Consider the following 14,720-nt stretch of genomic DNA (forward strand, 5'->3'; position numbering starts at 1 on the left):
AAAGTCTCTAAAGTCTTTTTTTGTTTGTGATGCAACTGGATTTCCAAATTGGTCATGATTATAAAACTGCATTTATGGTTACGCCTATGAAGCACATGGTGTTGCGTGGTCAGTCTAGACATTTGCATTAGTTAAAATAGAAGTGTGCTCATTTCATTAGACAGACATCTAAAAACATCGCTGTAACCCAGCTGATGTAGACACCTTGTCAGAAAAAATTCTTACCTCTTACATTCCTCTTCCTCAGCCCCTCTCTTGTTCCATCACTCCTTCTGCCTGTCTACCATGTCCAGTTTCCCACCTGTAAACCTCATCTCATTTCACTATTTTCTCTTATCGAGCACCCTCTGATCTCTTCTCTCCAAACTGCTGCATTTCTCAGATTCACTGGACATGGACATGCTTGATGTTTAATCAGCTACATTACTACCTGCTCACACTATGCACTCTTTTTGTTCTGTTTTGTTTGTCCCTCTCTGACTCTGTTATCGCCGATCTCCTCTCTTGGCCCCCTCAACTCACATCTCCTTTCTCTACCTCCCTCCCCTCCCCCTCGAGACCTTGTGGCTTTGAGCTGTTCATGTTTGTCAGATCCATTAAGATGAAGGCGCGGCAGAGGATGGGGGGGAGCGGCCCCGGCATTTGACCCGCTTTGCCCTCCCCGTCACCGGGCGGCCGTGGCAGAGCCCTCCGGGAGGTTCTGGATGTCTGACTGTGTCCTCGTAGCGTAAGCCTGCCTAGTAATTGGCTGGCTCGGAGCTCCGCAATGGGGCCCTCTCCTGACAGCTGGTGGGTGGATGCTGCACACCAATTATAAAAACAGAGAGAGACACGGGGCGAGAGAGAGGTGCACTGTGTTTCTGTGATTACATGAGGAAGTGAGAGTTGCTGAAATAGTAAAGAGACAGGAGAGCACAGTTTGTACTTTTACCCTTCCAAAGCCATGCTGGTTGATTACCATAAGTGAGAAACTGACAAACACATGGAGACAATCCATATACACAATGCATGCACATGTACACACACAGACACACACGCACACTCTCTCTCTCTCTTTCTCTCCAGGGCAAGAAAGTTCTTTTCTAAATACAGTATATTTTCTCACTAAGGACATCTTCAAAGCACACAAGCAGTTTAATTTACTGGTACAGACACACACATAGTGAAACTCACACATACAATACACACATGTTAAAGACCAGCATAAACACAAATACACGTGTGCGCGCACACACACACACACACACATACAGGTTGACTGTAAAAAGAAACAACTGTCCCTTGTCTGGGACAAGCCAAATACTGAGACATATGCATTCTCAAAAAAAAATATTACATTTCTTAAAGATAAAAAAGACACCATGCAAGGTGTGACTGTAAATGTCTTTAATGAAAAATCTTCCAAATGTACTGTCTATGTACAGCTTGTTTAAAGAGTACCTGGAGAGGTGGATAACTTTTAACTCCTATATTTTTTGTTGCATTGAAAACTACAGGAGTCAGAAATGGTATCCCAAATTAATTCTTACTTCAAAGCAAAGCCATCTTCAGTCAACAATGCTACTGTCTATTTAAACAACTTATTTTTCAGTCTTTGATTATATGAGTAACAGGGCTTCATTTGCAAATCTATCTCAACTAATTCCGATTATAAATAGCCCAACACTTCTATAAATAGTGGAGAATTTGCTGCTGATGCACAAAACACTAAAATTGGACTTTTGCAACCAATTTATATGCATCAAATAATCAAAATATCACTTAGTGAAATTGATGAGCTAGCTAAATTAAACATATAATTAAAAATATATATATATATATATATATATATATATATATATATATATATATATATATATATATATATATATATATATGTAGCCCAGTGGTAAATTCGGGTATTATAGTGTAAGGGAAACTGGGTGGGTTATGATTGATCCCTCTTATTCTCAAAACCCAGTGACATGACTATTAAAATGTAAACGTTTATTTACTTTAAATAAATAAGTGACAACTGATTTTCAAATAAGTAAATACTAATTTATTTTACATGATTAAAGGGAGATCAATAATTTATTTTATTTCATGACAGTGATTAAAACTAAAGGTTAAAGTTTATATTATTTTGTTAAATAATATTATCAGAGGTTTTATGCAGCTATCCTTTTATTACTTTATCCTTCCTGTGTTTATGTGACCGCTTTTTATTGGTCATTTGAGTATTCACGCTGTATTGTGAGTAGTGTTTGGCTGCATGCACGTAAAAACGGGGTACACGTGACGGGAGAGAGGGACACGGATGAAAAGTGCTGGAAGCAGTTTTTCCCTCGCTCGTTTTTTTTGGCTCGCTCTCTCTTGCTGGACCCGTGGGGAGCACGGGACGCTCGCACGTTTAGAGAGAAGGAAAAAGACGCTAAAAAGAGCCACTAAAGTCGACGAAACTGAGAGGGAGGTTCAGAGAAGGGGACCGTTTGTGACTGAGAAACGAGGCCGGCGACCCGTCTGACGGAGCGGACGCCGCGATCGGAGGTAGCCGAGCTAGCTAGCCACGGCGGGCGCACACGAGGCAGAGCTGTTGGTTCATCGCACCGCACCTGCGTATCCGGACCAGTCTTTTCGACGCTCTCAATGTTTTGTAAGTGTCAGTTCAGCGCACTCAATGTTTTGCGAGACCAAAACAGGCCTGCAACGTTGTTTTTTCTTTTTTTTTCTTCGTTCAATCGGTACCGTGGTGAGTCAACTGGAACATGTGAGCATGTATGTGTGACTGGGCCCAACGCTGCATTAGCTAACACTTGTTACAGGACACGTGACACGTTTTTGTAAAGTTCTCTGTGCATTCTCAATATTTAGGAAAGATATAAGGGAGGAAGATTTTTACACCCCTTATTTTGGTATAAAACGTGTGATTTAAAGGGAGTAAGATTATTATTTAATTGTTTGGGATATCTTTTGGTTATTTATTTTTGTACATTTTGTCATAATTAGGGACTTTTATATTGTGTTTTAGGGGAAGTTTTATATTTCATTTGCCAAATCCTTTTGATTCATTAAACAAGGGTTTTACCCATTTATTTTCTAAACTAAAAACCATCTCTGGGTCTCATTATTGTTAAATATTCCTGTCAAAAGGTTTTACAATTGAGTAGAAACTCATTAGGTGCACCTTTGTGGTATCCACCTGAACTACAACGAACCCAAGCACCCTCATTCTCACGTATGTAACATACAGAGTGGTTGTATGGGTGCTACATAAATAAAATGGAGGCACCGCTGGGATAAATTTAGTTCAAAAGTAGTTTTAAATCAGCTCTAACTTTAGTTTGACCCAGAGATTTTAAATATTTTGTTTAAAAAGTAGTTTAGAAGCAAAAGCTGGCTAGCTGTTAACACATATGTAAAAAACCATATTAAAGAGTAGCTATTGAGAAAACTTTGAAACAGCAAAAGAGTTCTACTAAGCATTTTAAGCCACAAAAACGCAAATTAAGCTTTATCTGAGTAAAAATACAACTAAAACTTACCAAATTTAGTTCTGACAAGTGATTAATGTAAGCGCACAACCCGTGGGGATGGCTCAGTTGAAGAACTGGTGTGTTGGAGAAGGCATAGACCCGGTGAAAGCCTTGCTGGTTAAAGATGTACCTCCAGAAACTGAAATTGGTTTCATTGAAGAAACGATGCAGACAATCAAAGTACTCGGGAGAGTCAAAGTGAGAGGAAGAATGTATGATCCACAGTCTCAAAGTTTAACTGTGCTATGTGAGTGCAGGGAGAAGGTGAATACGGCCGCCATTCCTCTTGATGTTGTTCCTGAGGGGTCTGCTATGACCTGGAGAATCTTTGGACCTTCTGAGCAGGAGGAAGAACCCCAAGCTCAGGCAGCGGGTGATAGTCAAGATGTGCCGCAACAAGATTCCAGTCTTTTTCCCCCACTGCAAGCCTCCACTCCTGAAGCTATCATTCGAGCGGTTGGTGATATCCTGCAAATGACCAGTAAGCCCACACATGGTGACAACAGCCTTTACAGAAGACTGCGCACATTCTCAGGGGTCATGCCCATACCCCTGGGAGAAGAACAGTTGGAAAACTGGGTTGAACAAGCCAGACTTATGATTGAAGAATGTGATCGTCCTGAAAGAGAAAAGAAAATGAGAATAATGGAAAGTGTAAAGGGTCCTGCACTTGAGATCCTCCAAGCTGTCCGTTTCAACAACCCATCTGCAACCTCTAGGGACTACATTGACATTCTTGAGACCACCTTTGGCAACCCTGAGAGTGGTGAAGAACTTTACTTTGCTTTCAGAATGATGTGTCAACACCCCAACGAGAAACTCTCTGAGTTCCTGAGATGACTTGAGAGAGTCCTGAATAAAGTTGTTCAAAAGGGTGGACTCCAGTCATCGGCAGCAGACAAAGCACGTCTTGATCAACTCATTAAAGGGGCCATCAGATCTGATCTTATGATATTAAATCTTGGATTGAGAGACCGCAGAGACAGTCCTCCCACTTTTCTTGAGCTGCTGAACGAGATACGCCTGGAGGAGGAGCAGGAAGCTTCACGTCGCAGACTCCATCCACCCAAAGCCGTCTACGCCAAAAGTGCTGCTGTGACCCCTGACACAGAGTTAAAAGAGTTGAAAGCCGAAATACACCAACTCAGAGCACAAGTAAGTGAACTCTCTGTCTCCGCCACCATGTCAAGTCACCGTTCGACGAGCGCTCCGGCTTCAGTCACTCCGCGGCAGAGAACTCAGAAGACAAGAATGTTCAAGCGTTAAAGAAAGAAGTAGTCAAGCTCCAAAGCAAGTCTCTGTCATGTCAGTCAAGCCTAAGTACAGTCCGGCTACTGAGACCTGCCCACAAGAGACCCAGTCCAGACCCTGGCAGCAAAGACCCTCTACCGCCAGAGACCCAAGTGATTTTTCTGCTATCGGTGCGGCGAAGATGGGCATTTTGCAAATAAGTGTGTATCTCCTGAGAACTATCCCAAAGTAATTCAGAAACTGCTGCAAGCTCAAAGAAAGTACAAGCAGAACTACAAATCTGATAACGAAACAAGAACAAAGAACACAAATGCGAGTGTCAAGAGAAGCTCTGTAAATGTACAGACCAACAGTTTGCCCAAAGGGACTCGTGGGACCACCCTCCACTGCTCAAGTCAAGATCAATGGTAACCCCTGCACTGCGCTGATGGACAGTGGCTCTCAAGTTACCATCATCTTCGACAGCTGGTATGCCGAACACCTTTCACACATTCAGTTAAACTCTGTGACCGGTCTAGCCATATGGGGCCTAAGTGAGTCAGAGCGCAGTTACCCATACAAAGGTTACATCCAAGTTGAGCTGGAGCTGCCACAAATGTCCAAGTGTTACAAAGTCAAGTCTGTTCCTATCCTGGCCCTGGTGTGCCCTGATCCACGTTGCTCAGAGTCTATACCTGTCCTGATCGGCACAAACGTCAGGGGGGTTCAGCCTTTTAAGTCCAGAACAAAGACAGAAGACACAGAGAACATCAACTCAGTCAACATCCAAGTTCAAGAGAAAAACCACTTACCTGTTCCTGCAGTGACGTCTACAAAAGACAACAAAGACTTACCTGTGGCTGAAGTTAAGTGGTCTGGCCCTGGTCCTCTCAGCATCCCTCCTGGCTCTGAATACGTTGCTATCTGCAAAGTCAAAGAAAAACAAGACATCGGAGACAGCATACTCATCCTTGAACGAGCCCACTCACTTGCTCTTCCACCAAGTGTACTGGTCCAGCCCGCTGTGCTGTTCTCCAAGATGCTAGATCCAAACAACTTCCTGGTGCTTCTGCGTAATGAGTCTCTAAAACAAACTGCCATTCCAGTGGGCAACCGTTATCGCTTACCTTCACGTCGCTGACATTGTGACAGATGCACCAAACCCTAAAGTTGAATCTGTTTCAGCTATGGATCCCTCTCTGTTTGACTTCAGTGAGTCCCCATCAGCAAGGAGTGGAAAGAGAGGCTGAGCCAAAAGCTTGCCAAACACTCCAACGTGTTCTCTGTTGAAGAGTGGGATGTCGGTTTGGCTAGAGGGTAGAGCATCACATCAGCCTGAACGATAACACTCCTTTCAGAGAGCGATCTCGACGTATTGCCCCTGCGGATTTGGATGATCTTGGCGTCACCTGCAAGGTTTGTTGGCGGCTGGGATCATAAAAGAATCAAGAAGTCCATATGCGTCACCCATCGTCCTGCACGTAAAAAGAATGGTCAACTTCGTATGTGTGTCGACTACCGCACCCTGAACCGCAGAACTATCCCAGATCAGTACACTGTACCACGTATCGACGACGCTCTCGATTGCTTGTCTGGCAGTAAGTGGTTTTCAGTGTTGGATCTGCGCAGCGGCTACTATCAAATCCCGATGGCTGAGGAGGACAAAGAGAAAACCGCCTTCATTTGTCCTCTGGGATTTTTCCAGTTTGAGCGGATGCCGCAGGGGATCACAGGGGCCCCTGCGACATTTCAAAGACTAATGGAAAAGGCAGTCGGCGACATGCACATGCTTGAAGTCATTGTCTATCTTGATGATCTCATTGTTTTCGGCAAGACTTTGGAGGAGCATGAGCAAAGACTACTCAAAGTCATCACTCGTCTTGAAGAAGCTGGACTCAAGTTGTCCCTCGACAAGTGCCAGTTCTGTCGCTCACAAGTCACCTACGTCGGGCACATTGTCTCCGAGCATGGTATCGCCACAGACCCGGACAAAGTTGAAGCAGTGAAGCGGTGGAAGCAGCCAACCGACCTTTCTTCTCTGCAGTCGTTTCTGGGGTTCTGCGGCTACTACCGCAGGTTTATAAAAAACTATTCCATCATCGTTCGACCACTTACAGAGCTGTGCAAAGGTTATCCTCCCACCCAAAAGAAGCGAAAGTCTACCTCTGCAGCAGACAAGACCTACTACAAAGTCAATGAGCCGTTTGGTGACCGGTGGGACCAGTCTTGTTCAGAGGCATTCCAAAAGATCATCCATTGCCTCACAAACGCACCGGTGCTGGCATTCGGCGACCCCACCAAGCCTTACATACTTCACATTGACGCCAGTTGTCATGGGCTCGGCGCTGTCCTCAACCAAGAGTACCCCGAGGGTTTGAGACCTGTTGCTTTCGCAAGCCGCAAGCTAAGTCCCTCTGAAAAGAACTATCCAGTACACCAGCTTGAGTTTTTGGCACTTAAATGGGCAGTGGTCGACAAGTTCCACGATTACCTGTATGGAGCACAGTTTACCGTGAGAACTGATAACAACCCCTCACTTATATCCTCACGACTGCCAAACTCAACGCGACAGGTCACCGCTGGCTCTCAGCACTTGCCACTTACCATTTCACATTGCAGTACAGGCCTGGCAGTAGCAACATCGATGCCGATGCCCTGTCACGCAACCCCTTCCAACCACAGAAGAAGGCTGGCAAACCGTAGCGAATGAAAGTGTTCAAGCTCTGTGTAAGCAGATCAAGTGCTGTGAAACTCCAACAGAGCCCACAACTATAGCTGAGTCACTCGGATTGTCACCTGATGGTATACCAGAGTGTTTCGCCTACCCAGTCCGGCTGGATCTTGGTTCTTTGAGTCAGCTCAGTCACAAAGATCTTGTCACCGCTCAAGATGTTGACTCTACTATCGCTCCAGTCAAACAGTCACTTCGTGGTGGTCCATCATTCACCAGCCCCGACAATCCAACGTCAGTCCTGTTGAACAAAGAAGCAAGCAAACTGTTCATTCAAAACAATCTGCTCTACAGAAAGGTTGAGAAAAATGGAACTGAAGTAAAGCAGCTGGTACTGCCCAGAGAGTATGTTCCGATGGTTTTGAGATCCCTGCATGATGAATCTGGTCACCTGGGCATGGACAAGACCATCGAACTTATCAGAAGCCGGTTCTATTGGCCGAAGATGGGAGCTGAGGTTGAGCAGTACATCAAAAATTGCGGCAGATGTATTACTCGCAAAGCTTTTCCCCAGAAAGCTGCTCCCTTAAAGCAGATTACTAGTCAAGGCCCTCTAGATCTCGTCTGTATCGATTTTCTGTCACTTGAGCCAGACTCCCAAGGTTTCGCCAACATCCTTGCAGTGACAGACCACTTTACTCGATACGCCCAAGCTTTTCCCGCCAAAGATCAGAAAGCGACCACCGTGGGCCAAGATACTATGTGAGCGCTACTTTGTACACTATGGACTCCCTGCCCGCATACACTCAGATCAAGGCCGTGATTTTGAAAGCAAACTGATCCAAGATCTTCTGATGATGTTGGGCATTCGCAAGTCAAGAACATCGCCTTACCACCCACAGGGAGATCCGCAACCAGAAAGATTCAATCGTACACTCTTGTCAATGCTGGGCACACTCGACCCAAAGCAAAAACAAAAATGGAGTCAGAAGATCAGTCAGTTGGTCCATGCCTACAACTGTTCTCAAAATGACGCAACTGGTTATTCGCCTTACCTGCTAATGTTCGGCAGAGAAGCTCGCTTGCCGGTAGACATCTGTTTTGGTGTGACCGAGGACAACCAAAAGACAAAGTCTTACCATCAGTATGTTGCTAAGCTCAAGAAAGATCTCCAAAGAGCTTACAGTCTTGCCACAGAATCGTCAGACAAGAACCATCAAAGAAATAAAAAAAAAGCACACGACAAGCACGTCAAAGAGCAAGTCCTTGACAAAGGCGACAGGGTGCTGCTGAGAAACTTTGGAGTCACAGGCAAGCACAAATTGAAATGCAAGTGGCGACCCTCACCATATATTGTTGTGGAGAAGCTACCCAACTTACCGGTCTACAAGATCAAGCCAGAGAGAGGCATGGGAACAGAAAAGACTATTCATCGTAACCACCTGTTACCCATTGGATACCTTGTGAGACTCCCTGTCGACGAAAGTGAAGTGGAGCCACAACAAAGACCTGTGACCAGAGCATTCCAGCAGAAGACAAAAGAACCAGTACAGACAAACAACCACGATGAAGATTTGTCTTCAGAATCAGAATATGACGAAGTATACCTGCCAAGACCCGTTGAGTTTGACTGGGAAAAGTTACTGACACATCCAGAACTGTCCACGAAACAATCCCAGCCAATCGTCCCCGAACCTGAAAGACAAGCTCAAGACCCGGTTGAGATAGAGACAGTGGTCAATGATCTTCCAAACCTGCCTTCCAATGCTGATCCTGAAGTCAACGTTCTAGAAGGGGAGCAGACATCAACTCCTATCCAGACACTCAAGCTGAGATTGAACAAGTTGAGCGTTCAAAAGAATCATCCGTCCAGTGGTCAAGCTGAGCTACGATGAACTTGGCAAGCCCTGTGACTACCCTGTGACAGTCTTAAGCCATGGAGTGTTGGTGGGAAGTGGATTATACGGAGACTCCAGAAGCAGTCAATGTCAAACTCTCTGGTGCCACCCCATGGCGTTGTGTTTCACTTGTTCAAATCTGGCCTCTACCCTTGACTTTAAGACTATTAGAGTCCTCTAAGGTTTAATTTGATGAGGGCATCAAAATTGTCTAGAAGGGGGAGGGTGTAGCCCAGTGGTAAATTCGGGTATTATAGTGTAAGGGAAACTGGGTGGGTTATGATTGATCCCTCTTATTCTCAAAACCCAGTGACATGACTATTAAAATGTAAACGTTTATTTACTTTAAATAAATAAGTGACAACTGATTTTCAAATAAGTAAATACTAATTTATTTTACATGATTAAAGGGAGATCAATAATTTATTTTATTTCATGACAGTGATTAAAACTAAAGGTTAAAGTTTATATTATTTTGTTAAATAATATTATCAGAGGTTTTATGCAGCTATCCTTTTATTACTTTATCCTTCCTGTGTTTATGTGACCGCTTTTTATTGGTCATTTGAGTATTCACGCTGTATTGTGAGTAGTGTTTGGCTGCATGCACGTAAAAACGGGTACACGTGACGGAGAGAGGGACACGGATGAAAAGTGCTGGAAGCAGTTTTTCCTCGCTCGTTTTTTTGGCTCGCTCTCTCTTGCTGGACCCGTGGGGAGCACGGGACGCTTCGCACGTTTAGAGAGAAGGAAAAAGACGCTAAAAAGAGCCACTAAAGTCGCACGAAACTGAGAGGGAGGTTCAGAGAAGGGGACCGTTTGTGACTGAGAAACGAGGCCGGCGACCCGTCTGACGGAGCGGACGCCGCGATCGGAGGTAGCCGAGCTAGCTAGCCACGGCGGGCGCACACGAGGCAGAGCTGTTGGTTCATCGCACCGCACCTGCGTATCCGGACCAGTCTTTTCGACGCTCTCAATGTTTTGTAAGTGTCAGTTCAGCGCACTCAATGTTTTGCGAGACCAAAACAGGCCTGCAACGTTGTTTTTTCTTTTTTTTCTTCGTTCAATCGGTACCGTGGTGAGTCAACTGGAACATGTGAGCATGTATGTGTGACTGGGCCCAACGCTGCATTAGCTAACACTTGTTACAGGACACGTGACACGTTTTTGTAAAGTTCTCTGTGCATTCTCAATATTTAGGAAAGATATAAGGGAGGAAGATTTTTACACCCCTTATTTTGGTATAAAACGTGTGATTTAAAGGGAGTAAGATTATTATTTAATTGTTTGGGATATCTTTTGGTTATTTATTTTTGTACATTTTGTCATAATTAGGGACTTTTATATTGTGTTTTAGGGGAAGTTTTATATTTCATTTGCCAAATCCTTTTGATTCATTAAACAAGGGTTTTACCCATTTATTTTCTAAACTAAAAACCATCTCTGGGTCTCATTATTGTTAAATATTCCTGTCAAAAGGTTTTACAATTGAGTAGAAACTCATTAGGTGCACCTTTGTGGTATCCACCTGAACTACAACGAACCCAAGCACCCTCATTCTCACGTATGTAACATACAGAGTGGTTGTATGGGTGCTACATATATATATATATATAGCATCATAAAGCTTCTGTGGTCACATAATATAAAGAGTTGCTGATGGAAAGTGCAGAGAAGCGAGCACTGATTTGATGCACCTTTCCAAGTCCATGCTGGTCGACTGCCATCTGTACATAAGCACAATGACAACACACACACACACACACACACACACACACACACACTCAAAACAGTAAAAAAAAGTTCTTTAGTACAGAGTGTATCCTGTCACTGAGGACCTAGTCATACTTCAAAGTGGAAAGACACTTTGCATTGTACAGGCACACACTGACACACACACTCTCAGTAAAGTTCTTCCCTGCAGACACACTGTTTTCTGTCACTGAGGACCTGAGCTGTATTTCAAGGCAGAGAAACACTTCACTTTGTGTGTCTGCATTAGACACACACATACAAACACACACAGTCATGCAGCAGCTATAATTGATTACCGAGTCCCCCTTTGCTCTGTTTCTCATCCTCTCTGATGTGTGTGTTATAGATCTGAATCGCTGCTTTAATCTCTGACTAAATTCACATTTTCTCTGATGTAAAGCTCCAATCTGCTCTGCTCAGAAAGACTCAGACTTTGTTGGAACTCATTGTGTTGTTGTGCTTGCAACATTGTACTGTATGTGTAACACTGTGGGAACTTCCTGTTCAGTGAGTTGCTTTGTAATAATATGGCATGATACAGACTAGAGAGCTTGTCGATCGTTAGCTCTCTAGCAAAATATTAGATTTGTTGCTAATGACTGGCCCATAAAGCAGGGGCGGTGTCCCATTGGTTGATTTTGTATAATGACACTAGACTGGGCCGGCCCCACCCCACTCTGTCCTCTCTGTTTCTCATGTCAAAAATGCCAAGGCTGATTTTTTTTGTCCCAGTTCAGCCCTACTGTCAGCTGTTCTAGCTTGTGTGTACCCACTTGTGTGTGTATTTTTGACTTATTAGGAAAATGTACCACCATTGTTTTTAAAATGACAACAGTAGATGTTGACATGTTGGTGCACCACACTATGGGACAGCCATTAAAGGTAAAGTACTTGAGAGGCTTGCACCCTCCCAAGCTACAGTAAACGTAAGTGGCCCTATAATGTAAATTTTGATAAGAATCTGTTGGTATGACCAGGAAAATGAGAAAATAAAGTCCAGGTCAAAATGTCAGTTTTATGTTTAGAAATCTCTAAAATGTTACGTTTTAGAATAACCAGTGATTGACAACCTCTAATAACGAAACTGAGATTTACTTTCACTAAACATCATTTTAAGAGCAGGTGTCACATTTTCTAATGATTTTTGGAATGAAACCCTGGCAGTTTTGGCACCCTGGAAGCATTACTGACATGTGCTTTTGGCAGGGGCAGCTGGTGTATTATAAATAACAAGGGCAACTTTTTTTTCTGCATTTGTCTTCATTAGTGAGAGAATAAGCCTCTTATTCCGTATTTAGAGTGGAAGTGAACTGAATTCCTGTTAATTTTACAGTATTCTGAAAGTCACACCATTTTTATGTTTTGTTGTTTTACTGACATGTCATGGAGTGCTTGTCTGGTAGATTTTACACCTTAAAGTGTTGAAAATACCACAAAAATGCAACCAGGTGCCACTCTCTGTTTACTGCATCACTGTAGACTGTGGTGTTGTAATCTCTGACCTCAGTTCCACTCTAGTCCTAACTCTGTCCTTGAACCCAGTTTTTCACTTTACTCAACTGATCCTGACTCTTCTTCTAACCCCTCACTCTGATCCCTATGCCTACTCCAACCCTGATTTTCCAGAGACCGCCTCTCTTTTAACCTAACCACATCCGGATTTGCCAAGACAATGAGCTAAAGTCTGATCAAGACACTGACATGGCTTGAGGACAATCATTATGAAGTCCATCAGTGACTCAAACAAAGACCAGCCTGAAATCCTGTTAAAAATCTTTTTTCTCGCAGCATGAGACAAATATTTGGGAATCACAAATAAACAAAGGACTCCAAAGCTTGAACACATTTACAAAACTTTTTTAAAAAGTTTTCACTTCATCATTACCCGCTATTTTGTATGTATTATTAAAACTAATCTGAACCTGAGTCCTTTTTGAATTCAGGTAGCAACATCATAAAATGCAGAAAAAGCATCAAGAAATTATGATGAATTCCTGGTAGTGGCGGTGTAGCTTTTAACAGGATTTAAGTGCCCAATGTTCAACATAAATGAACATGTGAAACTTTATTTTTAAGGAAGGTAAAGACACACAAAATGGATGTTATTTTTTTCTTTTGACAGCAACAATATGCTTTTAGGTGCTTTTATCATTGGTGTGGATAGAACAAAAGAACACAGTCAGGTGTGAAAAAGAATAAAAATTTCAGATGAAGCACTCAAGGTGACCATGATTGCATAAAAGGAATTTTCATATCCAGCTAAATAAAAAGGTCAGAGGCAGAAGCACTCAGAACTGTCATCCTTCCTTTTTATGATCTCTGTAATTACTCTTTACTTTTCAGTCTGAGTATGTGTTTGCTGTACTTTTGTCTGCAGCAAGATTCACAAAAAGTTTCTGCTATTCTCTCCCACTTTGGCAAAATAAACTTATGGTGCCCTAGATATATATTTTCATACAAAATCATTTGCTGTATTACCTCTTGTTTAAGTTATCTTCTCTTATCACTGAACCAAAATCAGTGTTGCATCTGACAGTTAAACCACATTTTCTCTTGTATGTCCCTGGCAAAAAACCCCCCAACTAATTACCTCTGAAATGACTGCATTTCATAATTGTCAATAAAGAGCCAAACTGTTCTCGTGATTTAATTCAATTCAATTTTGTTTATATAACGCCAATTCGTAACAGAAGTTATCTCATTGCACTTGTCCTAGAGCAGGTCTAGACCGTACTCTGTAATATTATTTACACAATGCATGTTAATGGTAAATGGACTGTACTTGTATAACGCCTTTCTAGTCTTCTGACCACTCAAAGCGCTTCACACACATTCATACACTGATGACAGTGTATGAATGATCAGTACGAAGAAACGAATGAATCATTCACACACACTCACACCCCGAAGGCAGGAGCAATTTGGGGTTCAGTGTTTTGCCCACTTCGACATGTGGACTATGACACAGCCGCCCCGTCTAATCCCGTCTGGTATGCCCATGTGTCAGTTTCAGGCAAAGTCAAGGGTGCTCTGAGAATGTCAGTCCCATTGTCTCTGTGATTTTGGACTGGCTCTTGCATATTGACAACAATTTTGACCACTAATGCATGCTGAGTTTTGTGATGATCAGGCTTTAATTGTCCACTTCCATGTTCTGGGAGTGTTCTGTCACTTTTTTAGTGCCATGTAATCCACAAGATACACGTGATTGTGCAGGTGAAGCATGAATCTGGATTTCGACAAAAATCCCACTCCTCTTCTGCAAATCTGAACCGATGAAGTCGCAGAGAAGTCATGCAAGTATATGTAAATGCATGTCATTTCATGGGTGTAATCAAGGTGGCACGTACTCCAGCAGTTTATGAATATAACTCAAATTTATTTGCTCCATTTCCACATAGTGTAAGTATCTCCACTGTGATCCAAAGCTCTAACACAGCTTTGATGATTAATTCCTCAGTAGCAAATAACTTTCCACATGTCAAGATTTTTTCTTAAAATCAGAAAAACTACATTTTTAATGAAAGATTGTGCCGTGTTTACCACAGTCCTTGCCAGCCATCGACTGGGTAGCTTAAATCAAGTTGACACCGCTTCATACACCAGGCAACATGAATAAAAACAACTTGGGATTGGACTTCACATCAGAGG

General features: G+C 42.9%; 1 protein-coding gene across 1 annotated transcript; it reads left to right on the plus strand.

Moving 5' to 3' along the window:
* The first annotated feature begins 3,572 nt into the window (after nucleotides 1–3,572).
* Nucleotides 3,573–4,355, plus strand: LOC122874031 (paraneoplastic antigen Ma1 homolog). The gene has a single exon (XM_044191514.1). The coding sequence runs from the start codon at nucleotides 3,573–3,575 to the stop codon at nucleotides 4,353–4,355; it is 783 nt and encodes a 260-aa protein (XP_044047449.1).
* The last annotated feature ends 10,365 nt before the right edge of the window (nucleotides 4,356–14,720 follow it).

This window comes from Siniperca chuatsi, linkage group LG3 (assembly GCF_020085105.1).
Source record: "Siniperca chuatsi isolate FFG_IHB_CAS linkage group LG3, ASM2008510v1, whole genome shotgun sequence".
NCBI lineage: Eukaryota > Metazoa > Chordata > Actinopteri > Centrarchiformes > Sinipercidae > Siniperca > Siniperca chuatsi.

Excerpts from the sequence above, each read along its gene's own strand:
- LOC122874031 (XM_044191514.1), top strand. The coding sequence starts at position 3,573 with ATGGCTCAGTTGAAGAACTGGTGTGTTGGAGAAGGCATAGACCCGGTG.